Source organism: Canis lupus, chromosome 11 (genome assembly GCF_011100685.1).
Source record: "Canis lupus familiaris isolate Mischka breed German Shepherd chromosome 11, alternate assembly UU_Cfam_GSD_1.0, whole genome shotgun sequence".
Taxonomy (NCBI): domain Eukaryota; kingdom Metazoa; phylum Chordata; class Mammalia; order Carnivora; family Canidae; genus Canis; species Canis lupus.
Genome location: NC_049232.1, coordinates 20,653,124 through 20,681,021, shown reverse-complemented (window position 1 = coordinate 20,681,021; position 27,898 = coordinate 20,653,124). Strand labels below are relative to the sequence as shown.

At 47.6% G+C, this 27,898-nt stretch overlaps 1 protein-coding gene and 1 long non-coding RNA gene across 6 annotated transcripts in view; one reads left to right on the top strand and one right to left on the bottom strand.

Moving 5' to 3' along the window:
* LOC111098019 overlaps positions 1-19,270 on the top strand; it is a 32,453-nt gene extending 13,183 nt beyond the window's left edge. The window contains exons 2-4 of the long non-coding RNA XR_005366663.1: positions 10,714-10,838; positions 11,953-12,019; positions 18,745-19,270. This is a non-coding gene — a long non-coding RNA (uncharacterized LOC111098019). The remainder of the gene's footprint in view (positions 1-10,713; positions 10,839-11,952; positions 12,020-18,744) is intronic.
* SLC22A5 (solute carrier family 22 member 5) lies at positions 218-27,451 on the bottom strand. 5 transcript variants are annotated; one of them, XM_038552125.1, is made up of 11 exons: positions 26,998-27,451; positions 19,601-19,704; positions 13,147-13,320; positions 11,927-12,223; positions 10,661-10,787; positions 8,690-8,790; positions 6,553-6,767; positions 5,107-5,289; positions 3,963-4,098; positions 3,498-3,608; positions 218-258 (listed from the first exon to the last, which is right to left on the bottom strand). In XM_038552125.1, the coding sequence occupies exons 1-10, from the start codon at positions 27,388-27,390 to the stop codon at positions 3,521-3,523; spliced, it is 1,818 nt and encodes a 605-aa protein (XP_038408053.1). In that variant the 5' UTR covers positions 27,391-27,451; the 3' UTR covers positions 218-258; positions 3,498-3,520. The 5 variants fall into 5 exon arrangements, with proteins under 5 accessions (XP_038408053.1, XP_038408052.1, XP_038408051.1 ...); XM_038552124.1 differs by lacking the exon at positions 218-258 and adding an exon at positions 2,168-3,296; XM_038552123.1 differs by lacking the exon at positions 218-258 and having other exon boundaries at positions 2,168-3,608.
* Between the last annotated feature and the right edge of the window lie 447 nt (positions 27,452-27,898).

Sequence of the window (27,898 nt, the reverse complement as noted above, 5' to 3'; positions counted from 1 at the left end):
CTTTCACTATTATTTATATTCCCCAAATGAATGAGAACATATAATGTTTGTCCTTCTCCGACTGACTTACTTCACTCAGCATAATACCCTCCAGTTCCATCCACGTTGAAGCAAATGGTGGGTATTTGTCATTTCTAATAGCTGAGTAATATTCCATTGTATACATAAACCACATCTTCTTTATCCATTCATCTTTCGTTGGACACCGAGGCTCCTTCCACAGTTTGGCTATCGTGGCCGTCTCTTCAATAAATGGTGCTGGGAAAATTGGACATCCACATGCAGAAGAATGAAACTAGACCACTCTCTTTCACCATACACAAAGATAAACTCAAAATGGATGAAAGATCTAAATGTGAGACAAGATTCCATCAAAATCCTAGAGAAGACCACAGGCAACACCCTTTTTGAACTCGGCCATAGTAACTTCTTGCAAGATACATCCACGAAGGCAAAAGAAACAAAAGCAAAAATGAACTATTGGGACTTCATCAAGATAAGAAGCTTTTGCACAGCAAAGGATACAGTCAACAAAACTCAAAGACAACCTACAGAATGGGAGAAGATATTTGTAAATGACATATCAGATAAAGGGCTAGTTTCCAAGATCTATAAAGAACTTATTAAACTCAACACCAAAGAAACAAACAATCCAATCATGAAATGGGCAAAAGACATGAACAGAAATCTCACAGAGGAAGACATAGACATGGCCAACATGCATATGAGAAAATGCTCTGCATCACTTGCCATCAGGGAAATACAAATCAAAAATACTTTTAAAATCTGAATTGTTCCGTCACTTCATTTGCTTTGCCCTTTGTATTTCTATGGGTATCCAGGTTTCTAATTCTTATGGGTATTAACTGAGCACCAACTTTCCCTGTGACTACAGGTTATGCACCCCTCTTTCCCTGTAAGGATATCCCTGGTCAGGATAACCTGACCAGGTTAGTCTTCCCAAAGGTGTGGCTCTGACAGAAACAAGCCCAGGGGACCCAGACAGAGGGCTTCGATTTTCAGATACTTGGCTCAGCCCCAGAAGCAGTGACATGAGCTACTTATTGCCTTGCCAAAAGAAGAGCTCTAAGCATTCAGGTAATTATGATTTTGACCCACAGAAGGTCACAAATGGTTGGAATCAGCACTGAGAATAAGAGAGAAAACTCAGACACTGTTCACTCATGCAACAAGAAAAGAGGCAGGCAGGACCATATTTATATTCTGGAGTTACCGTGAAGCCATTTAATTAGGAACCTGGCACAGAACCAGGTTTGAGGAGAGTAGAGAAGCCAACAGGGATCCAGAACATGAGCTTCCTTCCTTCCTACCTGAGTTTGATACTGCGTGTTATATTATAAAACAGGCCTTTTGAGTTACCTGTCCAACACTGGAGCTTTTTACCCAAGTCTATCTACATGTTCTAGCTCAAGTCGCCATGTGGCACATTTTATATACACAGGTATTGTGGACTGTGTCCAAACCATAGTCTTCCCAGACTCACCACTTACTCCAGCCACTGTTGCAGTAACCAGTTCACACAAGCTTTGATCACCTTCACAGAAGCACAATCTGACAGTGCCTCACCTTGGGTCTGCCATATATCACCTCTTGCTTTCTACCCAGGGGGAGGATCCTGCTCGGAACTCACACAGGTGTAACCTAGAAATGTGGGGAGGTGACTCCTGTGGGACTGCCTTTGATGAATGAGGAAAGGGGGCCAACACATAAATGCTTTTCCCTTTTATCCATGAGGCAGATCAGAGGATTCTAAGATACATTTCATAAGGCTCCTCAGAAGTTGTGGCTGGCTGGGGCAATGCCCTTGGCACAGACAGTGCATCCTTGTGTTGAGTTTCTATCTATCCTTATTTCCTCTCCCATCCTTAATCCTGCTCCCTCGAATCTTGTTCCCAAATATACTACGTAACTACACTGAAGCAGGGGTCTCAGGCCCTGCTTTCAGGGGAACCCAGGCTAAGACACATGTGTAAGGAGGCTGGCTCTGTCCATAGTCATTAATGGCATGAAGGTTTCTAGCACATAGGGATTAAATCTTATCCTTAGGCACTCATCACCAATCACAGCTAGAATTAGCCCAAGTTCACACAGACAATGCTGTGGCATGACTCACCAAATTGTGGAAATAAAGGCTGGAGGCAGTTGCTATTATTTAAAAAATCATTTTATTTATTAAAACGTCTTCATTTCCCAAGGCACTTCAGTAGTTTTCACAAAAATATGGTTTTTATCCAGGTAAAGCATATACTTTAGGAGTACCATGGTAACATAATCATAAAAGATAGTTACACAGAACACAAAATATCTCCCAATATTACGCGACTGAAGTGAGGAACCCTGAACGACTGTGAACACAATCTGACTTTCTTCTTTGTAATTTCTTTCCCATGATTAGGTATCACAAAAGGAACACATACAATGACGTCATTTTTGGCACTCAGAGAAGTGCTAGTGGCTGAGGCTGATAAGGCCATGCACGAATGGCAACTGCAGACCTTTGCCAGAGTAATTCTGGGTTGAAAAAAAAACCAAAAACAAAAAGACACCAACCAGGAGGCTGAGGAACCAGCCTTTCCTAAGTCTATTCTGAAGGTCAAATAACTTAAGAAGAAAAAGACATCACAACAAACAACAAACAAACAAAACACAAAAGATAAATTCTACATCATAGTTTGAGAGAAGAGATGAGTTTGCTTGTCTCTCTCACTGACAGACTTCCTTCGAACCATACGTCAGAAACCACAGGAGCTAGGAGATTTGACTTACACAGTAGTGGAAAACAAGAAGAGTAGATTCTGTGATGCATCTCATATATGCCCAGACAAGCCCAGAGCTTGGATCAGATGTAAACAAGTCTACTCAGGAGTCGCACCGAGGGGTATGAGAGCTCACAAATCAGTGCACCTGCCCATGGTCTCTATCTGCTCAATTCCCTTCATATTTACCACCCATAGCTTTCCCCAGATCCGTGCTCTCCTGCCTGAGGAAAAAGGATCCCCGTTACTATCCCTTGAGACCAAGAAAGTGTGAGAAATCAAACTCCTTGTGCAATTCTTTCTTTTTGTCTAAGTGCACCATCAGAGGGAAATGGGGAGGGCAGGGAAGGGATGCAGTTCCAGGAGAAGGTCAGGAGGGGAGATTAGGCCTCCACTCTTTTCAGGAGGTCTGAAATTAAAAGGTAAATTTAGTAGGTGCCTCTCCTATTTCTTCGAGGTCCCACTGGTTCTGGTGAAGCGTTCACTTCTTAGGGAGTGCCAATCCACCATCTGCCAGGTCTGTAAGTTAGGACGTAGCTAAAGTTGTCGGTCTGGAGGGAAGGTAGCATGCCAAGGCCACATACAGCCTCTGAGGCTGGGTATCTAGCCATGAGCAAGTCAAACACGAGGTCAACAGGATGAATGGCAAAGCCCTCCACCACTCAGGGACCCAGTGTCTACACAAGATATTTCTTATGAGACACAGTCTTCCCTCCTCACCTTCTCACGCTCTGGAGGTCGTGTTATAAGGCTGTGCTTTTAAGGACTATGGAGCTGTCTTCACTGTCTTTTAACATCCTTGTGTGGCCTGGAGTTTGCCTGTATTTTATTCTGTAAAAACAAGCAAAACCAATGTTAGGAACCAATCTTTAAAAACATGTCTACCAGTCTCTAAACAAACAAAACCCAGAACCAAGGGTATCTTACTAAGGGGAAAAAGCAATCTTAACAGCAGATTCTCAAAGGATTCTCCTGGTCTCTGCTGTCCCAGGCTGCTGTAGTGGTAGAGACGTACATGGTGACATAGTGGTCTGGGTCAGACTAGACATGGTTTATAAGCACCTTGCCATTTCCAACCCTCTGATGGTGAAACTAGTCCATGGTGTCTGTGAGAATCTGTGGGTAACTCTCAGCCAGGCCCAGACCCAGTGCATCAATCAACACTGCAACCCAGGGCAACCTTACCCCTTGACCCTTAGCATCTGGTCAATGGTGTCCGGGAGGGGGGTGCCAAAGGTCTCTGGGAGGAACAAGGTCAGAATGGCTGTCAGGATGGTCAGACTCCCCATGAGAATGTAGGGCAGGAAGCGGTCATAGGCACCTATGGCAAAGCAGACAGAACCCCAAGCCAGGGGTGTCATCAGACTCGGTCTCCCTCCCTCCCATTGTGCTCCCAAGACTCTACAGGGGACCACATGCCTCCTAGGCCTCTGCATCTCCCACGGTCTGAGCTGCCCGACTAGAATCTGGTACCTAGACAGGTCTTAGAACTGCATTGGCACAGAGATGCCCAGAGGTCCAGCAGGGCCTCACAGGGCAGGGAAGGGATGCAGGCCAGGAGAAGGGGGCCAAGCCGTGATTACTATTCCTATTTCTCAATGTTGGGTTTCCACAGAACTCAAGGTTCTCATCCAGGGACTAACTCCTCCACCTCTCCAGATGTGTCACAACTTGCTCGATTTGCCTTTAGGCTAGATAAGGTGTTTCTGCTTGTCAGATCCATGTAGTAAGTTCACAACACTTACTGGGTCCTCTCAAGGTGGCTGCCAACCCTCTCCAAAGATATGCTGGCTAGAGAATGTGCCAGGGAATAGCAGCTGCCATGAGCAAGTAATTTTAAGGCATAAACATGAATCGAGGCAGATCTATACACAGTGTAAAACCAAAGTGCTCCAAATTACAATAAATCTCTGTCCATTGGACCTCTTGAATGGCCCTCTCTCTCTCCATGTTCCTTTTATACTCTGATTCCAAGAAGAAATTTCTCCAATTAAGTCCATTGGCTCCCTATACCACCATGCAGTTTCTTAGGAAAAGGAAACTGTATCTTCTGATGGAAGGCCTGGGATGGTTAAGACAGAAACAAAACTCTCTGCTTGCGTATCTCATGGATTTCTAGCTTGTCTATAGGTGGTTTTCCATTTGCAAGGGAGTGCTTCCTCCACAGTGCGCCTGGACAAATTCCTTCTCAAGCACAGATCTGGTACTGGATAGATCTCGTTTGCTGTGTGTGCTGGCTTTGCTGTTAACAACCCACCATGGCTCCCCTTAAGGGCAATCAGTGCTTGCACCCCACTGTGCCAACATGCCCTCAGCCCATGGGACTCACCGAGGTAGACAAAGTAGGGAGACAGAATGCTGCCCAGGCGGGATGCTGTGGAGCTGACACCCACGCCCATGTTTCTGACCACGGTAGGGTACAGCTCGGCTGTGTACACGTAAACCATGGAGAAGGCAGCAGTAACTCCAAACTTGCCCACCATCACCAGGACAGTGGCCAAGTAATACAAATCTGGAGAGGCAAAGGGAAGAGAGTAAATAGAAGGCACCAATTCAAGAAGGCTATGCAGCCATCAGGGGGTACCCAAAGCGAACATACTTTCTCCTTTAGGGGATATGGGGGATGGTTTCTCTGATGTCCTACTGTGGGATAAATGGCTGTAGTCAAGCTGTCCCTCCAAGTTCATTACTGAGAGGACAGTAGCTGGGACCTGCAGCTGTGTGAGGACATGCTCTTCTCCTCAGCCTAGAGACCACCAACGTGAGCCCTTCAATAGTCCAAGTAGAGCTGCTCCAGGCCACAAACCATTGAGGACATGCCTGTCAAGGGGTCAGGTGGCACCCAGAACTGCACTCTGTGCACACTGTGGGATTAACAACAGGCCTGTGGATGAATGATAATTCCGTTCTAACTCTTTTCCAGTTTTATGTCTAATCAGACCTCAACAATTCCTAGGCCAGCAGACCCCTAGGAATGACCCTCCAACCTACCTTGCTTGCTGTGCCAATGAGACTCTGAGTGAACCTCTATGTATGGACACTGACAAACTCTCCCCTGCCAGGGTGCAATGGCCCACAAATGATCACCACAAAGTCTCCACCTCTGCTGTTTTTTTGGCCTGAAACGTTCTGCCTTGAGACCTCTTCATGGCTTTCCCTGATACTTCTTCTACATTTCTGCTTGACTGCCACCTCTTCGGGGCTGTTGCCCATGACCATTCTATATAAACTAGTTCTCCCATCGTCCTTTACTGTTATCATAGAAGGTAACCCAGTCTGTAGCACGTTAAGAATTTTATTCACTTGTTTGTTGTTTTCTCAACTATAGCGTGAGCTCCACAAAGACCTGGGGTTCTGTCTGTTTACTTCTGCATCATTACTTTATGCCCCAAGCACAGAGCCTAGCCCGGAGGGGCACTGGGAGCCACTTGCTGAATAAATAATGACTAAGATAGGGTCAGGTTAAATAGTCATGGTGTTGGCTCTCTTTCCTTCCCCTTACTCTGCAGAGAAAAACACATATGCACTCATGAACTTGGGCAGAGAGTAACATTAACCACCAGCCTCATATGGTTGCTCTCACCACTCCCCCAAAGCCCTGGCCATGACCAGTGCTGGTCCCAGGAGACACTTTCTCTCTCTTTTTTTTTTTTTTTTTGTGAAGGATGCAGATATGCAAGTGAGCTGTCATAGCATGGTTTTATTGGGGGAGACAGCCTGGTAGAGAATGTGTGACTCAGCGAAAACCTTGACCGTGGATGCACAGGGTCCCTACCTGGGGGCACCAGCTGCACGAAGAGAAGTATACTGCCGCCCAGGAAGAGGGCTGTGGCCATGGAATAGCGCCGGGGCATGTGCTGCAGCAGCAGCCAGGCCAGCACGTACGCAGGGACTTCAACCACTGCCGAAAGGAAGCAGTTCACATAGACGTCCCCATGCAAGTTAGGAGTGTCAAGGGAGAGCCCGAAATAGCCTACTGATATGGTCATCCTGAAACAGAGTGCAGGGGAAAGCTGGAGAAGCAGCAGCCATGTGCTCCCAACCCAGACAATTTTTAAGATACAGTTAGTGTGGAAAATTCAAAACAGCAGATTTAACCCCGTGTCTTCCCTCTTAGAAGAAAAGATAATTTCCTCCCCACCCAATGTTAACTCTGGGCCAGAGCAACATCAGAGCATTCCAAACAGAAAGTGTCCCAGCAAAAAGGCTTATGATAGTTCAGATGGATTTACTTTGTTGGGAAAAAAACAAAAACAAACAAACAAAAAACAACCAATAACCCAAAAAACCCAGAAACAGCCTTCAACCTGCCTTTCAGCATTAAAAACCCGAAGCTGAAGTACTCACAAAAGCTACTTCCCTACCCTCTAACCTTCCCCAAATCCTGCAACTGCAGAAGGAGGGAGGGAATGAGCAAGGAGGCCCGTATCAAGTGGGGTGTTACAGGACTGGAGCAATAAGATGAAATAGGGACCAATCGTTAGGTCAGACATTTGGAGAAAGACCCCCGGCAGACCTTCTGTCTGTGGCAACCGGCCAGGAGGAAGCTGGACAGAAGTGGCAGATCCCAATCCTACTGTACGTGTGAGAAGAGGAGGAGCTTCCGATGGTGAGCCCACATCATCTCCCATCTGCATGCTTCCTGGTGTCCCAGAGGACCTGTCCCTACTAGACATTCTCTCTGCTGATGACTGGCACTCTCTGGCAAACCAGACCTTTATGGAGTAGAATGCTTTTAACTCATCTGCATGTTGGAACCATAGATGATACAATTAGGGGAAAAGGGAAGGCCCAGGAGTCTCTGGGAAATAAGAGCCCGAGGAGCACCTGGGTGAACCACAGAACTGGTGACTCATCGCAGACTTTCAAATCTGTGCTGCAGGTTGAATGTTGGTCCTGTCTGAGGCCAACACAGGGGTGGTGCACTGCCCTGAGGGATCCTGGGCCATTCCCTGGAAATAGGTGACTCATAGTATCCCTCAGTGAGCAAAACAGCTGGCGGCCCCAAAGCTGGATGGCACTTGTAATAAGGGCCGGGAGATGAAGTCTGCCAGCAGGCTCAGGTATTGGTCTATAATCCCAAGGGTCTGGTTGCCCAGCAAAGCCTACTGAGGCACTAGGCTGTGGCCCCTCTCTCTGGTAACTCACAAATGCCTTTCTGACACACTTGGCGAGATGCCTCATTAGAAGGAGCCCGAAGAGGCCATCTAGACCATGGCCCTGCCTCCAGGGCAGTCTCTGAACATCCCAGAGGGAGGATGTCCTGCTTCCACATTTCCAGACAGTACTTAGCAGTCTCTGTAATGGAAAGGACATAATGTTTTTACTTAGATCCTTTTTTTTATTTCTTAAAGATTTTATTTATTTATTCATGAGAGACACACACAGAGAGAGAAAGAGAGAGAGAGAGAGAGAGAGAGAGGCGCAGAGACACAGGCAGAGAGAGAAGCAGGCTCCATGCAGGGAGCCTAATGCGGGACTCAACCCCAGGACTCCAGGATCATGCCCTGGGCTGAAGGCAGGTGCTAAACTGCTGAGCCACCCAGGGATCCCCATACTTAGATCCTTCTTAAAGGCCTCCCCTCTCCTCTTCAGTCACTATCTGAGGCACGGGGGGCAGAAACAAACTAGGGCCCACAGTGAGCAAGCATCTGCCCCAGGATCTAGAGGGATTCCCCAAAGAGTCTACAGCTTCCTCAAAATCCCCCCAACAGATTTCATACTCCTTTTTTGAGATTCTATCAAGCTCAGAATTATAATATGCCCACTTCTTCCATTGCAAGGCAGATCCTTTCCACTTTCTGACGACACAGGCTTTCAGTTTTGGTCTGAGACATGTCTGCAAATGAGAGGCCTAGCAGCCACTGCCAGAAGCTTTGTCTGGAAGCTTCAGGTAGGTCTCACTTACGCACCACAGAATTATGCACATGACGGTGACTATGCGGATATTCCGGGTTCGAAGCAGATCCAGGATGCTATGGGACTGCTGCTTCTCAGAACTCAGGTCTTCCAGCTGCATGAACGATATGACACAGGTACGAGAGGGAGAGGCTGGAGACTCAGAGATCCAATAATATACCCCAAACCCTAGTACCTGAGCTTTCTGCATCTATGAGTTGGTGAGTATTTTATATTTCTTTCTTGAAAAGAACAGTAAATACAGTGAGTGTATCTTGAGCTATGGAAGGCTTCCCGGGGCCTTGTCAATGACCCATTAGGGAAGGAGAATGAGAAGGAAAGGTAGGTGACCAGTCCCTCAGGGGATGCAGCCAAGGCGGAGGCCCACACTGACAGTTCCCTCTTGGCCTCACCCCAGCCTCCATCAGTGGCCACATTCCAGGGAGGACTCTGAGCATTCCTTCCCAAGGCTGGCTCCCTGCCCTTTGGGTCAGAGAGAGAAACTGGCTGTGTAGTTTATTGATCTGATATTTTAAAAGAATTTCTGCTTTGAGTTCTCATACCATGTAGTTACTGGTCTACTTCCAGGGAAAAAAAAATTCAGATAGAAAAACAGGAAAATTGACCTCAGCTTCACCCAGAGTAACTTCCTATGAAATTTGGCACAGCCAAGGACATTAATAAACCACACGTCTAAATACACTGATGTTGCTTTCTTAAGCAAACTCAGCTTTGGAGTTTGTTTTTCTCAAGTTAGCAGTTCAACAAAAGGTCAACTCTTGACTTTAATGGAGCCCCTGAAATAGCCTCATTTCCTCAAAGATGCCAGTGGGGCTTCTGGATTCACCTCCACTGAAAAGCCACCAAGGCCACCATACTTAAAAGCCTGCCCTGCCATCTCCTCCCACCTAGACGGCCATGATCTAGAGCCCTTACCAGTACATGTTAAGCGGGAGCTGGTACTGGGCCAGCACTTAACTCTCAGGCCAGGATTTCCCTGATGCCCACAGTAACTGTTCTCTGGATCTGCATCCCGAGTCCTGAGCAACTCTGCACACGCCTCAGTCTGACTGCTCCAGGCTGTCCTCACAGCAGGTCCCTTGTCTTCCCATCAGATCAGAGACACATTCCAGAACTCCATCAGCCAGCAATTACAACTTCTGACCTCTTGTGGTAGTCATGAGACTAAGCAAAACTGCCTGCTGCCAAGGGTGGAGGGAGAGGGAACAGGAAGGAGAAGCAAGACCCAGGAATCAGGCAGAGCCAGGAAATTACTCACGGTGCATGAGAACAGGGTTTGCAAGAGGGGTGGCATAGAGGGAAGAGGCGGATATCAAGAAGGACCAGGCTGCAAGATGACATGCAACAACTAATGATTGGTGGGTGTAAAGAGACTGAACATTTCTAACTCCAAATCTACTTCTGCTTCATATTTTACACACTGTATTTCTTTTAAGGGGTGCCTGGGTGGCTCAGTGGGTTAAGTGTCTGCCTTTGGCTCAGGTCATGATCTCAGGGTCGTGGGATCCAGCCCCACGTTGGGCTCTGTGCTCAGCAGGGAGTCTGCTTCTCCCTCTCCCGCTACCATTCCCCCTCTGCTCCTGCTCTAGCTCTTGCTTTCTCTCCCAATAAATAAAATCTTAAAAAAAAAAAAAACTTCAAGATGAGAAACTATATTAGACATAAGAAACAATGATTTCCCACAATGGCAACTTCACAAAAGGTCTATTACTCAGAGTGTTATTCAAATTAATGGTTTATGATGGTTTCTAGGTATGATTGCCTAGAAAAGAATCATATAAAATATAACCCAAAACCCACAGGAAAGGAGAAGAGTTGGTGCCTATTCCTCAATGTGTGAATTTGAACAGGGCCTGCTTCAGGGCAGCTCAGGCCCAGGGAGGAGGAGGGCTGGGCTCCTGCATGATGCTGCCCTAAAATTATGGTCAATGAGACCTTTCCACTAGCTCCTATGTAGCACTTACCTCACTTGAGTCGAAGATAGTTGAGGGTGCAACAATCCCGTTCATTTTGGCAGCCTTGCGGATAATCACCTCTGCCTCTTTCAATCGCCCCTGGGAGATGAGCCACCGGGGGGACTCCGGGATGAACCTGGAAGTACAAGGAGCCATCTCACTAAGACCATCCTGCCCAAGGGACCAGGTATAGCATATGTGCAGGTGGGAAATGGGGTTTTAGAACCAGAGTTGGGTTGGGGGAATGTCTGGTGTTTCTGAACCAAGCAAAGAGATGGTTCATACCATACCCACTAATGACCTAATGTTAAGCTTCTGAGAACCCTAGAGTGCACAAAATTTATAGAGTGGCCAGCACACCAGGATGGGATTCCTCTTCAGGCTGGTCACCTCCACTTCTGAAGAGCAGTGGTGCCACCTGCTGGACACTGCAGAAACAGCCACAAGATGGGGTCCTGAGGCCTAGCTTCTTGCCTCTGGCACAGCCCCGAGCAGCCCAGCCCCTAGTCCCGTTGTTTGCTCTTGTTCCCAGGATCAACAGAAGCTTCTGCACTAGCTTCTTAACCTGTAGTTTTTTCTCATTCTCCAGCCCTGATCCATCCGAGTGACCTGTCAGGCACCCCACCTATGTTTACCAAAGCACCTGGGACTTTGAAACTTTGTGCATCTTATTTTCTACCTCACTAGATGGCCCCTGCCCTTTGGTCATGACCAAGACCCATGCTGCGCTCTGTGTCCTCTCCCATCATGCTCTGAAATGCTCTCAGCTCTGAGGGGAGCAGTGATCTCACCAACCCTACCTGCAAGGTGCAATTCCCGTCTCAGCCCCTCTATTGTGTTCCCTCTCTCAGTCAGGAAGGCCTCTTCTCTGCCTGCCTAACTCCTCGATCTCAGAGGCCCATATGGAGCTGGCTTCCTCCATGTAGCCACGCTGGGGACTCTCACTTCTAGGGCTCTCCCTCTTCTTCTGCCTGTGGCATGAGGCCTCAGCAACACACAGCCTGAACCAGGGCCTAGGCTGTCTTGTCAGTCTGATAACTTCCTGAAGGTCATGCTAGACCTCATCATCTCTCAGCTACTACTTCTTCCTTTTCCTGCACTTCGATCAAGCCTAACACAGGACTGAGAACAAGTCTGTTGACGTCTGGGGATTTTGTTTTTTTTTTTTTCTTGGCTGTTCTGAGTGTAGAGAAAAGATTCTGAAACAAATAATTTACAAGTTATTTATACTTTATATTTATATAATATACAAATTATAATTTATAAATTATTTACAAATAATTTATACTTCCTGTCTCCAGGAGCCCAAACAGGGATTTGTGGCTTGTTGCTGCCCCCTGGTGAAGGCTGAACAGAAGACATCTGCCGGTAGGCACCCCGGGGGCACAGGCGAAACTCACCACCAGAGAGCTGCACACAGCACCCCTGGTAGCGTCAGTGCCAGCAGCAGCATCCGCCAGTCTCTGATGAAGTAGGCAAATAGTGGCAGCATCATGTAGCCAAATGCATAAAATATGCACACTCCTAACGTAGAGAATATAATACGAACCGATTTGCCAAGAATTTCTGTTCCTGTTTGAAACAAGGAAGGAGTATGTCAGTCCTTTAATTTAGGTCATTTCCTTACTAATCTTCTCTTGTATAATTTTAAACATACAAAAAAGCAGCCACGCCCTGGAGAGGGATGGGATTTTGAATCTGCTGCAGTCTGACCACCTGTTGGGGGTGCCCCACTGTGACCTCTTAGGCTTCCCAGGGACAGTCCTGCCTTGAAAATTTCATTACTTCCCCAAGCCATACGCTAAAGATGCCACAGGAGGCCTCAAAATGTAAGCCTCACGTGAGGAAGAATTTATTAAAGGGGAAGTCATAATGAAAGACTCACATGGGCTTAAGGAAATATTTTTAAGAAAAGATTATTCTATTGAATGTGAAGAGAAAGAAATAATCCTTTCAACATACAAGCTAAGGCCCAATAAGCTAGAGTTAGATTCCTCCAGTGAGACTGGTGACTCTTCAGTAAAAACAGGCCAAAGCCCTACGGTATGTACTTGGAATTGAAACTCTGAAGGTCTTGAGACACTCAAGTTCATTCATATCAATTTGTTCTCTCCAATCAGTTTCACTGGACACCATGCTTTGCAGAAGAGGTAGCTTTCATTCATGGCCCTTGCTCCTCATATCACATCTCTAACTCTCCTTAGCAACCTCAGCTCTGGGAAGGGCCCTGTTTTTTTATGGATGATCTTGGCTGAGTTCTGGTAAGATGGTTACTGAATACTAATGAGACCAAGGTCCACATCTCTGAGAGCAGAAAAGCACTGGAATTCAGCATTCAGGCTGTGTGCTCCTGGAGACTCAAGGCCAGGCACATAGGGTTCACTGCACAGCCCTGGTTGGTGCTGCTAGAGACCACTTCCCCTTGAGGGACACCGCAGCTGTCTCTAGAGAGTGGGTGGTGGGGTGATGGTGAAACACAGGATCAAGTACTCAACTCCGACTGGAGGGCCATACCCAGGACAAATGCTGCCACATAGTTGGAGATCTGGCCCATGCCCACAAGGACAAAAAGCACAGTAAACATCTCAAAGTTCTTTGAGAAAATCTGCAGGAAGCTGAAGCCCGTCTGCATGCCCATGGTCACAAAGAGCACATTCTTCCGGCCAAACCTGGGAGGGGAAAGAGAGTAACAGAGATCCAGTGAGGAGAAGGTGGCCAAAATGGGCCCCACCAAGAGGGATTTTTCCCAGAGCCATTCAGGGATGGGTCATGGACAGTACTACCAGGGTATGGGACATAGACAGTCCTGGTCTCCAGCCCATACCGCCCCCCCCCCCGGCCGGATCACCATGTAGCCCAGGTACCAGGACTGCCGTCAAGGCAGTGCCAGAATTACGATAATGATTGCGAAGGACTGAAATACATTCATTATGCTGAAATCCATATGTTCATAATGGTTTTTATCTTTTAAAAAGAAAGATTTAATTTATTTATTTGACAGAAAGAAAGCCCAAGCAGGAGAAGTAGCAGAGGGAGAGGGAGAAGCAACCTCCCTGGCTGAGCAGGGAGCCTGACGCAGGGCTTGATCCCAGGACACTGGGATCATGACGTGAGCCAAAGGCACTTAACCATTTGACCCACTCAGGTGCCCTCATATGGCTTTTTAAAAAAAATAACTTGTGGGATCCCTGGGTGGCTCAGCGGTGTAGTGCCTGCCTTTGGCCCAGGGCATGATCCTGGAGTCCTGGGATCGAGTCCCACATCAGGCTCCCTGTAGGGAGCCTGCTTCTCCCTCTGCCTGTGTCTTTGCCTCTCTCTCTCTCTCTCTCTCTCTCTCTCTGCCTCTCAAGAATAAATAAATGAAATCTTTTTAAAAAATAAAAAAATAACTTGTTTACTATGGAGGATGATGGAAAAATGGGTTATTTTAAATGAAGACTGATAAAGGAAAGAAACATTTGTCCTGAAATTCCTATGTAAAGTATGTCAACAGGAACCAATAATGAAGGAAAATATCATTTTATAAAAGTATTCCAACTGTTAAATGAAAAAGAAGGATAAAGTTAGAATATCATCATCTTATAATTCTCAGTAAATGGGCATTATGTTTCAGCGACTGCTGACAGTCATTTTATGAAGAAGTAATTGAATTAGCATGATTCTTACTCTTGCTAAAGGGTATGAACTTAGATCTGATGAAGTCTCTAGATCCAGCCACCAATTTGCAAGAAACGCAGTCAGAGGAGGAATATGCTGAACTGCACCATGAGTATGCAACCATCAAAATCCAGACTGGGAAATTCTATAGGCCTGGGTGCAAAAGATAAAACGTATGGCCACAAAAAGCACAGAGGGAGAATCCCATAATCCCTCAAAAACATATCAAAAATTTTTAAGTGGGCTAGACTCAACTTGTTTTTAAGGATACACACCTGGATGATAAAACTACAAAAACCCCACAAGGAAGTGATTACTATGAAAGCCAGGTTGGTGGTTACTTATGGAAGAGGGAGGCTGTGATATTTGGGATGAGACGTGCACGGGGGCTCCTTGGTGGCCAGCAAGATTCTATTTCTTGACTTGGTGGTAGTTACAAGGTTATTTCCTTGGAATAATTCATCAACCCACACATTTGCTCTGTGTGGTTTTCTGTACCTGTGTTCTTTTGAAAAATGTTTTTCAATGTTGGTTTTTTGATGGGTTTATTCTATTTTAAAGACAGTGTCACAGGCAGGGAGGAACGAGTCAATGTACTTCACTCAACCTAGCAGGTTCAGCTGGAGTCTGGTCAGTACTGGCTGCCACCCATTTTCATTCAATGAATGTTTATTTGAAATCAATTTTATACTAGGCACTAGGGATACAGCTGAAGTATAAAAAACAGAACAAAACTCTCATTTCTACCCTCAAAGAGCTTATAGCTATAGTTGGTGAGATAGACAGGAATCCTATTCTAATCCAACAACTACCCTACTGAATGTGCAATCACACACTGACATAAGTGTGCTGAAGGACCAGCACTCAGGCTCACCAGGAACCTATCCTGGCCTGGGAAGAGGGCTTCAGGACGTGGGCATTCAGGGAAGGTCTCCCTGATGATGGGACACTGAGATGAGGCTCAAAGAAGTTATGACTGACAAGGGGGAATAGGCAAGAGGAACCAAGCTTTTGATAATATTCACTGTATAGTGGAGGAGACCAAAATTAATCACGATAACATCTCTTATTTACCAATATCTGATAGGTGCTATGAAAAAAAAGGCACAAGGAGCCAGGGTAGTATAAACCAGGGACCCCAAGTTAGCCTTCATGGTCAAGGAGGGTCATGGGTGTAGTTGGAGAATGCTGAGAAAAGCACACACAAGTGTGGCTGGAGGGGGTGAGGAGACATGTGCAGTCAGCAGCCAGCGTGACTGTAGGGATCGCGTGAAGGGGGTGGGGACCAAACTGCAAAAGGCCTTGTTGCCATGTTAAAGAGTCTGGTGCTTCTCTCCACTGAAACAGGTTTTATGTTTGTCTTTGTGCTACTGGCCATCTAGTAGGTAGAGGCCAGAGATGTTCTAAACACCTTAAAATGTCCAGGATAGCATCCCATAACACAGAATTCTCTTGCTCAAAATGTCAATAGTGCCAAAGTTGAGAAACCCTGTCAAGGAGGAGACCAACTGCCCCTGCATTATTCTATAATAAGAGTACTCAACACACCAACCAAGAGAAGGTCCCTTCCTACAGGGAGTAACCTCCATCCATGCCTCCCCTTCCCGGGGATGGATGGTAGGGAAGAGAAAGACCCAGCGAATCCTTATATGGCACCAGTCTTTGGCAGTCTGGGGCTGGACTCAGAAATGCTTGCTTTTAAGGTTTGTCAACAAAACGTCAACCACACACATGCTTACGAAAACAGAGTCAGTCTACTGTTTCCCAAGGCTATGTGCCCTCTTGTAATTTATGCACATAGGGCAGCCCGGGTGGCTCAGCGGTTTAGTGCTGCCCTCAGCCCAGGGTGTGATCCTGAAGACCCGGGATTGAGGCCTACGTTGGGCTCCTTGCATGGAGCCTGCTTCTCTCTCTGCCTGTGTGTCTGCCTCTCTTTCTCGGTGTGTTTCTCATGAATAAATACATAAAATCTTAAAAAAGAAATTTATGCACATAAAGGTAACTCAGTAACATCAGATAAAATGTTTGTGACCACCCAGGATTATTTTCATTGCTCTTGAATTTCAGGCTAATTGATATGTCAGAAAGGAAGCTCAATCTTTGCCCTACACAGGAAGTTACTGCTGCTATCCAGACAAGTTGAGGCAAGAATCTACTGCTCTGAGGTCATCTGTTTGGCCCAAGCTTTTGACTCAGCTTACTCAGTCGGGAACTGTCCATCCCACAGAGCCTAGTGCCTCTCATGGGGGTACAAACAAGCTTGGGGGTGATGCTGGGAGCTGAAGGTAGGGCTGCAGTCAAAATGGCCACACTTTTAGCTACTTCATTTACTTGATTTAGATGGCCTTACTTAGAAGAAGTCTGCTGGAAAGCTTTTTTTTAGAGGATTTGTAAAACACTGTATTTGCCCTTCAGAAGACTAAAGTGGTCCTCAGCATACTCACTAATTTTGCTTCTACTGTTTCCTTGGGATTTGATTTGTGGAAATGAAACACTTTCCTCAGGCAATCATGGTGTTCATGGTAATCAGGTTCTTGGGCTGGCCCACAAAGATCTGCTTAATCTATGACACAGATGACCCAGAAAAATGCGTTGAGTTTCAACTTCAAACTTGGGGTACCTCTGCCTGGATTTTCACATCAAGGAAATTCCTCTCTCTGCTGTCACTCAACTCTGTGACAGGGATCTGCCAGCAGCCCACCCAGAAGGTCTCAAAGCTCAGTCCTGGGCAGCTCCTCTTCTCACTCTATACTGTCTTGTGGCAATCTCTCCCACGCTCCAGATGCTCTGCTGAGGGCCCTATGGAGCTGACAATTCCCAAATGTGTTTCTCCAGCCCACAGCTCTCATGGAGCACCAGAGCCACACATCCACTTAGGACTCTCAGTCACCTCAAATTCAGTACAACCAGACTGAGCTCTGGACCTACGAACATGGTCCTCTTCCAGAGTTGTCTTAGAGAAGAGCATCATCACCTGCTCTGCTGTGTAGGCCTGAAATTTCCCCTCATTTCCTGTATCCAACCCACAGCCAAGTCCTGCTGATTGGACCTCCTATTTCTCTCTCCATTTCTATCACTATCAGCCTAGACCAAACCATCATTATTTCCCACATAAATTATGGTGACAGCCTCTTAATTGGTTTCCCCTCAACCCCAGTCCTTGCTCTGCAATGTTATCAGATAATCGTTTAAAAAAAGTACAAATCTGGGATGCCTGGGTGGCTCAATGGTTGAGCATCTGCCTTTGGCTCAGGTGTGATTCTGGGGTTCTGGGATGGAGTCCCACATCAGGTTTCCCATAGGGAGCCTGCTTCTCCCTCTGCCTGTCTCTGCCTCTCTCTGTGTCTCTCATGAACAAATAAATAAAATCTTTAAAAAAATACAAATCTGATTATGCTGCACAAACTCTCAATAGCTCCCCACTGTTCTGTGACTAAAACTCAAACTTCTAAATGTCATCAGCTAAGCCTGGTCTGCTCTTCTGCTCGGGCCTCCTCCTGCCTCACTGCTTCCTCTTTACACCACTCTCCATACCTTCACCAGAGAGGACTTTATTCCAGTTCTTAAAGTGTGCAGCTTCTTCCTGACTCTCTAAAGTACATCTCTTTTTGCCCACAATGCTCCTTCCTCTCTCCATCTCTTTATCACTGGTTAATTTCTATTCCTCTTTCCACTCCCAGCACATGCTTCACCTTCTCCGGGCCTCCTGTCAGACCTTCTCTTAGCATCCTCTACTTCCCTGTATTGCTTACACCACAAAGGATGAGTATACCACTCAATTAGTTGTTTAATACATTCTGTCTTGCTAGAAGGCAAGTTCTAGAAAAGCATGGCCTGAGAACAGTAGTCCACACAAAACAGAGGGTCAAGACTCTTTGGGCCTAAATCCTACCACTGCCACTTGCTGGCTTTGTGACTGTGTGAGTGATTTAACTCCTCTGGGTTTCATTTTCTTCATCTATAAAATGAGAGTAATAATACTTCCTACTTCACAGGGTTGTGATGGGATTATTTTTCTTTCTTTTAAATTTGTACAGTGCTGATAAGAGTGGCTGGCACATATTAGGTGCTGTGCATTTATTAGACAAATATAAGCAATCAACTGATGCTTGCTGTTATATTAAAGATCTCAGGAAGCAAAGGTCTTTCTCCCAAAAAGGCATGTGTCTCAGTCTTGTCTAGAACTGTCAATCAGTGGTCATGGCTACTTGACTCTTTAATGCTCACTGGTGACTGCAAGAATTTGTCCCTTTTCCAATGGCTAGATACACTTGGGAAACACAAATCTGTGAGAAGTGCACATATTTCTCATGATTCTTAGGTAAAGACAATCTATGGGTGTAAACGTGCCAGGACATCATCTGAGTTTGTGCTATGGGATAATAAAATTTGTTCTTAAAGTAGGATGACATTCTCATCCTGAACTTTTCTATTAGACCCCAACCAGCCAGGAGGATGCTGGGACTCTACCAGGTGATACAGTATGGCCAAGGACCTTGGTGAAGGCTATTCTTCTCACTGTGGACTTCTCCAACAGACCCTGGAGCCCTGTGGTAGGAAGATACGATGTAATTGAGCCCTCTGAGAACTTTATGGAAACTATGGGCCTTTATTCAGAAAAAAATGCTCATATACAATCTCTAAAATTTTGCAAATAATTTCAAGAATAGATGAACTCCTTAAGCCATGAATGTAACTTGAGTTAAATGCCTTGGAATTACATAAATGACCTGCTATAGGTCAAAAGAGCACATGTCCTTCCTGTTGCAAAGTATGTGCTAGAACCATAGGTAGCTAAGCGGTATCAGCCCTATGAACACAAGAGTTCTGCCTTTATGCCACTACAGCCACTACTGTCTAGTTAGATCTCCTCTCATCATGCAGAGAAAATGATGGTTGGGGAACACAGAGGTGGCCATTCATTGTACACTTGAAGATCTTCAATAAAGTTCTCTGCATGTGTGTGTAGTGTCTACCTCTCCCATGGTCGGGGACATGAAAGAGTTACCTGGGGAAGGCCAGCCAGACTGGTACAAGAAGTGAATCATGGCATACTTTCTGGTCAACTAGATCATGGATACACTTAGCTCAGGTTGTTCTATTCAGCAAGAATGAGGGAGAAGAGGTTATTGGCTCTCTTCTTTACTTGGTATGAAATCTAAAGTATAGACACAGCTTCTTCTTCCTGGGCTGAGAGAACACTACCATCTCAAGTTAAGAGCCAGGCACATATATGCTCCTTACTCAGTGCCATGGTCCCCTGCAGCTGCAGCAGATAGACACCCACCTTACCTGTCTGAGAGCTGCCCCGAAATGAAGGAGCTCACCAGCACACCCACGAAAAACAAGGAGACCGTGAGTGGGGCCTTCCAGTCGTCCTCACACACCAGGTTCCACTGTAAGGGGAGCAAAGAGATGCATCACTCACTTCTTTTGTTAAAGTTTTAAATTTAAGGCCTCTTAGAAAATGAAATGAGAATGTTCCCTATCCCTGCAGGCTCTGTTTGCAGTATTGAATGGGTGCATGAGCTCATTCAGGCAGCCAAAGGCTTGTCTGGACAGCAAAGCAGAGAGGTTCCCCCTCACAGGAAGAGTAGGTCCCCTCTCATTCTGGTTTTCATAGCTTTCAGCTCCATTGTTTTGTCACCAATTTGAGGAGAGAGGATAGATAGGGAGCAAGTACAGTGCCCATGTGTCAATCCAGGAAGTGAGGCCTTTCATGGCTGCTTCTAAGAATCTGGGGGGAGCCAGATGTGGATGGGGCAGGGGATCCTTTCAGTGGGGTTCAGGCCATTGACAGGAATGGCACAGGAGTGGTTCTAGAGCAGGGTTCTGGGGCTCTAAGAGTCAAGGCATCCAGCAAGGGACTGAGGCCACAAGGCCTGGGATGTACCTTCTAGATCTGTTCTTGCAGCTCTGTTGAGGCCCCCCCTCTGAGCCAATGAGCGCTGGGACACTCAGATGACATTTACAGCTGGGATCCCTGATGCTGTGCCAATAACACCAGGCCCAATTACAGCCAAGAGTTCTGAGGTGGAAGTCAAGAAATTGGATTTAGCCTCTACTCTACAGTTAGCTGGTTATCCAGTGTCAGTCAAGATTATTCCCCCAGTTTGCCTTCTTCTTCATGTGTAAAATAGGGGTTGGGGTACAGAACAGGCCGTACTACTTGAGTTTCCCAGCTCCCAATGTGCAGTTCTATCCACAATTCCCAAGAAAAGAAGTCTGCAAGCATGGGGAAGCAGCTGAACATTCAGACTCTGGGTTGCCTTAGCCAAACAAGGAGCTAAAAAAAGGGACGAAAAGCCAAAACAAGAAGCTTGGTGGTTCCCAGAAAAATGTTTCCTAGCACAGAGAGATAGTGCTCAGTAATCACCAGAAGGCTGCCCTTCAGGGAATTCAGACCCTGGCCTGCCTGGTGCCAGGCTGCTGACCTACACTCTGTGGAGCTTGTTGGCTCCCGAGTAACAAACAGGGGGAGTCCATGGCTTCCAAGAAAGCATTTCTTCCAGGTCAGTGACAGAGGAAAAAACAAGTCTGCTTCCCTGCTGGGCAGTATATGCACACAACCTCCAGGCACCCCAGAGGCGGTGGGAAGCAGTCTCCAGGGTGGGCATGAAAAACTCCCATAGCTAATAAGGATCACTTAGTCGCATAGCTGGCTCTTCACTCTGGAATAAACATTCACCTTGGATGGCATGAGAATGCTGTGGGGATCCCTATACCAAGGAAGAGGTAGGATTTCAAACTCATATCTGGAGAAAGTTCTAATTAGCAGGAGGCCAGAATATTGGAGCATCTGAATACTCAGGCTATAGCAGCCCTCCCACCTCTGCAGCCTCAGTGGTTCTAGCACCTAGGTACCATCTCTCTTCTAGAAGGGTCAGTGCTCCTCGGGCAGCCCCCATACAGACATGACTGCTAAATTTAGGACAGGAGTGGCCAGGGAGTCAGAGCTAGGGGACTTGGTGATGGGGTGCAGGCCTCTGGGTGTTAGATAAAGTATTAGGCAGAGTTTCAGGAGCCAGATTATAGCTACCGCTGCTTCTATGATGGGATCTATTTCTAGCCAGCATGTGTTAACTTTTGCAGCAACAGAGATGAAAAACTGAAGAGTCAGTGGCTGCTTCTCATCGGGACTCTAAGGGATGGGATTCCATAAGGCTGAGCTAGACTACATATCCACAGGGGCTTCTACAGCCCTCTCCACTGATAAAGTCAGATCCCCCAATATAGGCTGGTAGGGAATTCTGAGCTGATAAGGACAGGTGCACCCGAAACCAGGTCAGACTATGCTTTGCAGCAGACAAGGTATCTGTCATGCTCATCTTGGGATAGATAGATAGATAGATAGATGATAGATAGATAGATAGATAGATAGATAGATAGATAGATAGAAAGAAAGAAAGAAAGATAGAGCATCTTTCTAGGGCCTGCAGCCTCAACCCAGCCACTTGGTCCAGCCTGTCCTTACTCTGGGCAAATGTGTAACTCCCTGGAATAACTGGGCTCTCTGTCCGCCACTGAAGATCGGTTTTGTTTGTTTGTGTTTGACAGTGAGGGGGAGCGCCAGAAGGAGAGGAAGAGAATGGATCTTAAGCAGACTCCATGCCCAGCGCAGGAGCCCAACATGGGCTCAATCTCACGACCCTGAGATCATGACCGGAGCAGAAATCAAGAGTCAGAAGCTTAACCAATTGTGCCACCCAGGCATCCCACCACTGATGATTCTTAACAATCCTCAGGATCTGGTTTTAGCCCTCCAGAAGCAAGCATGAGTTAAGACTTCCTTCCCACTGGCCATACATAGAGAGCCTATGGGTAGGGCCAGAAGACATAACTGGTCTCAAAAAATGAACACAAGAGCAGGCACGGATCAGATCCCATCCACCCAACCCGTTCACTTACCTGTCAACCACCACATGGATTGCAATGGGGCCAGGACTTGGCTTGCATCCTCCTTAAGAGGAGCAGGATGAGAATCTCAGAGTCCAGGCCATGCACCCAAGGCTTGTTGCATTTCCAAAGAAATCTAGTGTTCCTATACTGAACTCCTGGCTCCCCAGCTGTGACTAAAGCAGCTACAGACTAGCTCACTGATGCTTCCACTTGATACGTCCGATGGGCTGTACTGGCTAATGATAACAAGTCTTAAAGTTAGAACCAAATATGTGGGTTTAAGATTCAAGTCATGCATCTAGCATTGTGACCCCTCAGCTGAGTGAGCTGTGAAAGTGGGCACAATATGAAAAAAATCTGGGAGCCACTCTGGCAAGGGGCCTAAACTTGCTATCCTTCCTGGTCAGAAATGTGTCTGTCTGGTGGTGATACTTTCACAGATCTCTCTCTCTCTCTCTCTCAAAGCTTTTCAAATCGCACACTTTACTTATGTGCCATTTATTTTATGTCAGTTATACTTCAATAAAGCTGTTAACATTTTTAAGAAGAGAGAGAACCGTGTCTCTTGTACACACCATATAATTAGAGCTGCTTCTCAGTTATGGGAAATAGAGGGATGATGTAGCTCCCTGGGACTAAATGTTCTTACTTATAAATTGGCTGGAAGGGAAAAAAGATAGGGTCTGTGCCCATAGGGCAGAAGCTCTTCCCTGAGATGTACCTGGCCTGACCGCATCAATGGTCAAACACCCAGGTAAGCAATGCCTGTTACTGAATGCCATGTATTCCTTTTTTTTTTTTTAAAGGCATTATTTATTTATGATAGTCACAGAGAGAGAGAGGCAGAGACACAGGCAGAGGGAGAAGCAGGCTCCATGCACCGGGAGCCCGACGTGGGATTCGATCCCAGGTCTCCAGGATCGCGCCCTGGGCCAAAGGCAGGCGCTAAACCGCTGCGCCACCCAGGGATCCCACCATGTATTCCTACACACATTTTGTCCTGCCTCCTGCTGCAGTTAATGGCAGATCCTTATCCCAAAGTCGTCAGGGCAAGGAGACAAAGAATTTGCTGCTATATCCTCTATAATGCTTGGCAGTGCCCTGCAGAGGAGAGGCTATTTTGTACAAAAGTGAAAAGTTCTTTTCTTTTCTTTTCTTTTTTTTCTTTTCTTTTCTTTTCTTTTCTTTTCTTTCTTTCTTTCTTTCCTTCCTTCCTTCCCTCCCTCCCTCCCTCCTTCCTTCCTTCTTTCTTTTTCTTTCCTTCTTTCTTTCTTTTTCTCCTTCACCCTCTTCCCTGTGTCAGCTCAAGAACTTTGACCCAAAATGTTTGTTCTCCGCTAGCTAGCGTAGGTCAATCTGACCTCTCATAGCCAGATGGGTCTGCCATGACTGTGTGTGCACAGGGACCTAAGGAACCCAGCAAGTGACTTCTCTGGCTTTGCCATAAGCTCCAAAGGCAAGGCTAAGGGTCTGGGCTTCCCCAAGTGACACAGTAGGCAAAAACTCAGCAGTGAAGCACAAGCTCTAGGTCTTTCCACAAGGAGTCAGCCCAGCCCTGCCTCCCAGGCTTTTCCTTCAGGAGGGCTTGTAGATAAAAGTGGGGGCTCTCCTATCTTCCAAGATGATCTATACAAGAGATAAGAGTGATAGAAAAGATAGTCTAGAGAAAGAGGCTTTCCAGGACAATAAGGAATGGAGTCAAAGTATTGCTATGGGCTGTGGGAGGAGGCTTCAGAGAAGGAGAGAAAGGCCAGAAGCAAAGGGACAGAGACAACTGCTAGGTCTTCGATGAAGAGACCTCAACTCATGGGTGCCAGGGGAGCTGTAAGTTTCTAAAAGAATCTTTCTGGCTAGGGAAACATCTAAAAGCAGGAGGCTGGGACAGCCTGAGAAATCACCAGGTTCCAGAGGAGGGGAAAGTCCTGGGCCAAGAAGCTCTCAGGGATTGGAGCAGCATGGCAAGGAGTGCTGGCTGATTCTCCAGTACTCCAGCCATGACTGAGGGGCCGGGGAAGGGGCCACCCTAGAAGTACGAGGCCAAACTCTTCCCCAAACATTCCTTTTCGCCTCATAGCGTCCCCTCCTTTCCACCAATTCCAAAACCTTGTTGCAGATCCATATAGGGGCAAGTCACAGTTTGTGGGCTGGGGGATTACATTTTTCTTAAAATATTTCAGTCAATGCTTTTTGACTACCTCCCAGTTTCCCTTCTGTGAATGCAACTGTCCTTTCCTTCTTCAGCCCTTAAACTTCAGACAGCATTTAAGTTGTTCATTAATACATCCGACAAAAATTTCCCAGAGTATCCCAGTCTGTATCCGGCATAATGTCTGGGAGATGCAAAGATGTAAAACTGCCACAACATTTAGTACGACATGTACATTCTTCAGCAAAGAAAAAAAAATCAACAGGAGATCCTATGGTTCTCATCTTCTGTTGAAAAATAAAGAATTCAATACCAATGTACTTATAAACACCTCTATGTAGGATCCAGGGCAGAGGGCAGGCTTGAAACATTTAGCAGACCTGGAACTAGTTGCAGTGGTCAGCAGGCTAGGTCCGTGTTGAAAGAAAATCAGAATATTAATGCAGTAACTTGCAACAGTGACTGTTCATCTGGGAGAAACAAGCAGTCTTGGACTTAAGAGTCAGACATTCCAGCATCCCCAAACAAAAGGCTAAGTAATGTATTAACCTCGCCTCCCTGCAAAGGCGGACAACCCATAAGTAGGTAAAAGGGCATACAGCTCTTATGAAACCGCTAAGATGGCTAAATAAATAGGCTAAATACAAAAAAGGAAAAACTGACATTGGCAGCAATGTAGCCGCTGTTCAAGGACCCCTTCATTAGAGTTGCTCTTGGGAGCTCATCAGTGCCATCACCAGCCTCACTCAGCCCAAAACAGGATGGCGGGGCAGTGAAGCAAGAGCAAATGACGTGAGTAAGCCAAGGGACTCTAGAAGTCAGGGTAAAACCCACAAGGATGCCATGAGCTTCTTCTGACTTCACTGCCTCTCCCTTCCGTGTGCAGCCAGAAGCAAAATTTGCAGGGACTTCCATGTCATGAAGTATGTTTCTCTTTGGTGGCCTCTGCCAGCAACCGGAGGGACAACCACTGTTTCCACAACTCTCACTGGCTTCCAGGAGTGTAACAGACTGCCTTGTGAGGCATAACAATGCCTCAGGACACTGCCATGATGTTACTAGCTGAGAGATCCCAGTGGGGCTCAGATCACACTCCTACTATGTATATGTGGGAGTAAGGGAGGCACAGATGCTAGGGGCATCAGATGTCCAAACAGAGAGAGAGAGAGAGAGAGCGCTCTAATCCCACCCCCACCCTCCCCTCCAGCCAAGAGTCTCAGAGCAGTGATTAGATTCCCTTGAAGGGTGACACCTACAGAAGAAACATTAAGAGGGAGCTCAGGACCCGGGTCAGCCCTTTTGGTTTGAAGCCATACCAAGACCTATGAGCCTTCCCCTTTGGCCCTTACCCTGTGAACTCTGCCCTCCTTCTATGTTGTTTCCTGCTGTACCAGTCTTTGCATATAAACACCTCAGACTCAGAGAGGCTGCCACCTCCAGAAAGCTTTCCCAATTTGTGAATCCCTGATCCTGACACCCAGAGAAACTGGGCACCCTGGTGCCTACTGAGGATTCTTTTCACTGCTCTGCTAGCTCATTTCTGCTGAGACTCCGGGGAGTTTAGCGTTCCAGCATCTGAGTAAGACGCAAAGCACAAGTACATGCATCCATTAACATCACGCCATGTATCTAGCTCTAATGGCTGCAGGGTCACCAGGGGACATACGAAGCCACTCCAAAAGGAAAATCCAAGGGGTTGGGGAGTGAGAAGTTCCCACCCCACACACACACAATTCCTATTAACTAAAAGTTGTATGCTTTAATTACCTCTGCCTCCGATATTGCCTTTGAATACTCTAAAATATTCCAGACCAACAAGTCACCCTGAACGGATCTTCAGATGCATGGACCCTAAAATTCTGATAACTAACCATAAGCAAAAAAACAATTCCTGACAAGGTATGACCAGACTTATTTTGGGTGAAGGTGGGTGAGGAAAGAGTAACTGGAGAAAGGAGCATGTGACAATTTTATACACACGCTTCCTTTAGCTTTAAAAGTTCTTCAAGAAGTGTTTCTCTGGGGATCCCTGGGTGGCTCAGCGGTTTAGCACCTGCCTTTGGCCCAGGGCGCGACCCTGGAGTCCCGAGATCGAGTCCCACGTCGGGCTCCCTGCATGGAGCCTGCTTCTCCCTCTGCCTGTGACACACTCTGCCTCTCTCTCTCTCACTCTGTGTCTATCATAAATAAATAAATAATTCTTAAAAAAAAAAAAAGGAAGAAGTGTTTCTCTCTCTCTCTCTGAACAGATGCCAAGAGACTAGAGGAAAAACTGTAACAGCCCCGAAGCCCAAGCTCTGGCTCTGCTCCATTCAACCCTCCCACTTCCATCTAGGAAAAGTCTTTGATCATTCGGGGTCTTGGAGTATCTGCCAGGGGCCACCAAGGCCTTCTGGGTTCGTCTTCGAGGTGGCCATCAAGATAGGTGGCCAGCAGGACACCCGTGCTATGAAGGGCATGGTCTGGTTAGAAGTCACTTCGCAAAGTGGTGCTCGGAGGATGTCCACTTTGACGTGTGTAGTGTGTTGGGGATATAGAGGGGCAGCATGCAGCGTGCACCTTTTCGGGAGGAGGGCCGAGGTCCTCCCCTCGTCCCGGGCTCGGGGCTCCGGGCTCCGGGCGCGGCGCGGGGGCTGGTACCCACCTCGGTCACGATGGTGGACTGGTAGACGTCCTGGCTGAACTCCCAGCCATCCAGGCAGCTCTCCTGCTCCAGCTGCTCCAGGTCCACATCGCGCCCCGGCTCCAGCCCGAGCGCCGAGAAGTTGGCGATCGCCGCGAGCCGGTAGCGCCGGCAGCTGTGCGGCACCTCGCGGCCGTCCTGCAGCCGCAGCGGGATACTGTGGTTGCGCCACGCGCGGCTCAGGTTCGCGGCGTCGGGCACCCGGCAGCGGTGCTCGGGGGTGGCGGCCAGGAACACGGCTGACATTCCATTGAAGCCGTTGGGGATGATGCTGGCGCTGAGCAGGAAGAAGATGAGGCGCTGGAAGGGCCCCCACTCGCCCAGGAAGGTGGTCACCTCGTCGTAGTCCCGCATGCCGCCTCCAGCGGCCCGCGGCGCGCGGCCGGGGGTCGAAGGACGCGGCGCCGCGCGGAGGCAGAGGCGGGGCGTGCGCGTGCGCGGTGTGCGCGTGCGCGCCGAGCCCTGGCGCGGCGACCCAAACAAGGACCCGCTGGAGACCGCTTCCCGAGAGAGCAGGCTCGCGAGCTTCCGCCGCCCCAGCGCGCGGCCTTACATAGAGCTGCAGGCCGGGGCGGGCTCTGGGTCTGGGCTGCGCGGCGCGGGCGGGGGCGGGGGCGGGGCCGGGGCTGTGCGTGACGGCGGGGGGCGGGGCGGGCCGCCGCGCACCTGGGACTCGCGCGGGGCGGCTGACCCGGGTTCCGTCGGGGGCGCGTCGGGGTCCCGTCCGGCTCCCGCCGAGCAGGTCCGGTCCAGCCCTGAGCTTGCCGCGGGGGTTCCCCTGGCTCGGCGTAGGAAGGCCGCGAGACTCGGAGCCCCCGGCGTCTCAGGCCGAGGCCGCTGGCGCTGCGCGGAGCCAGGGGAG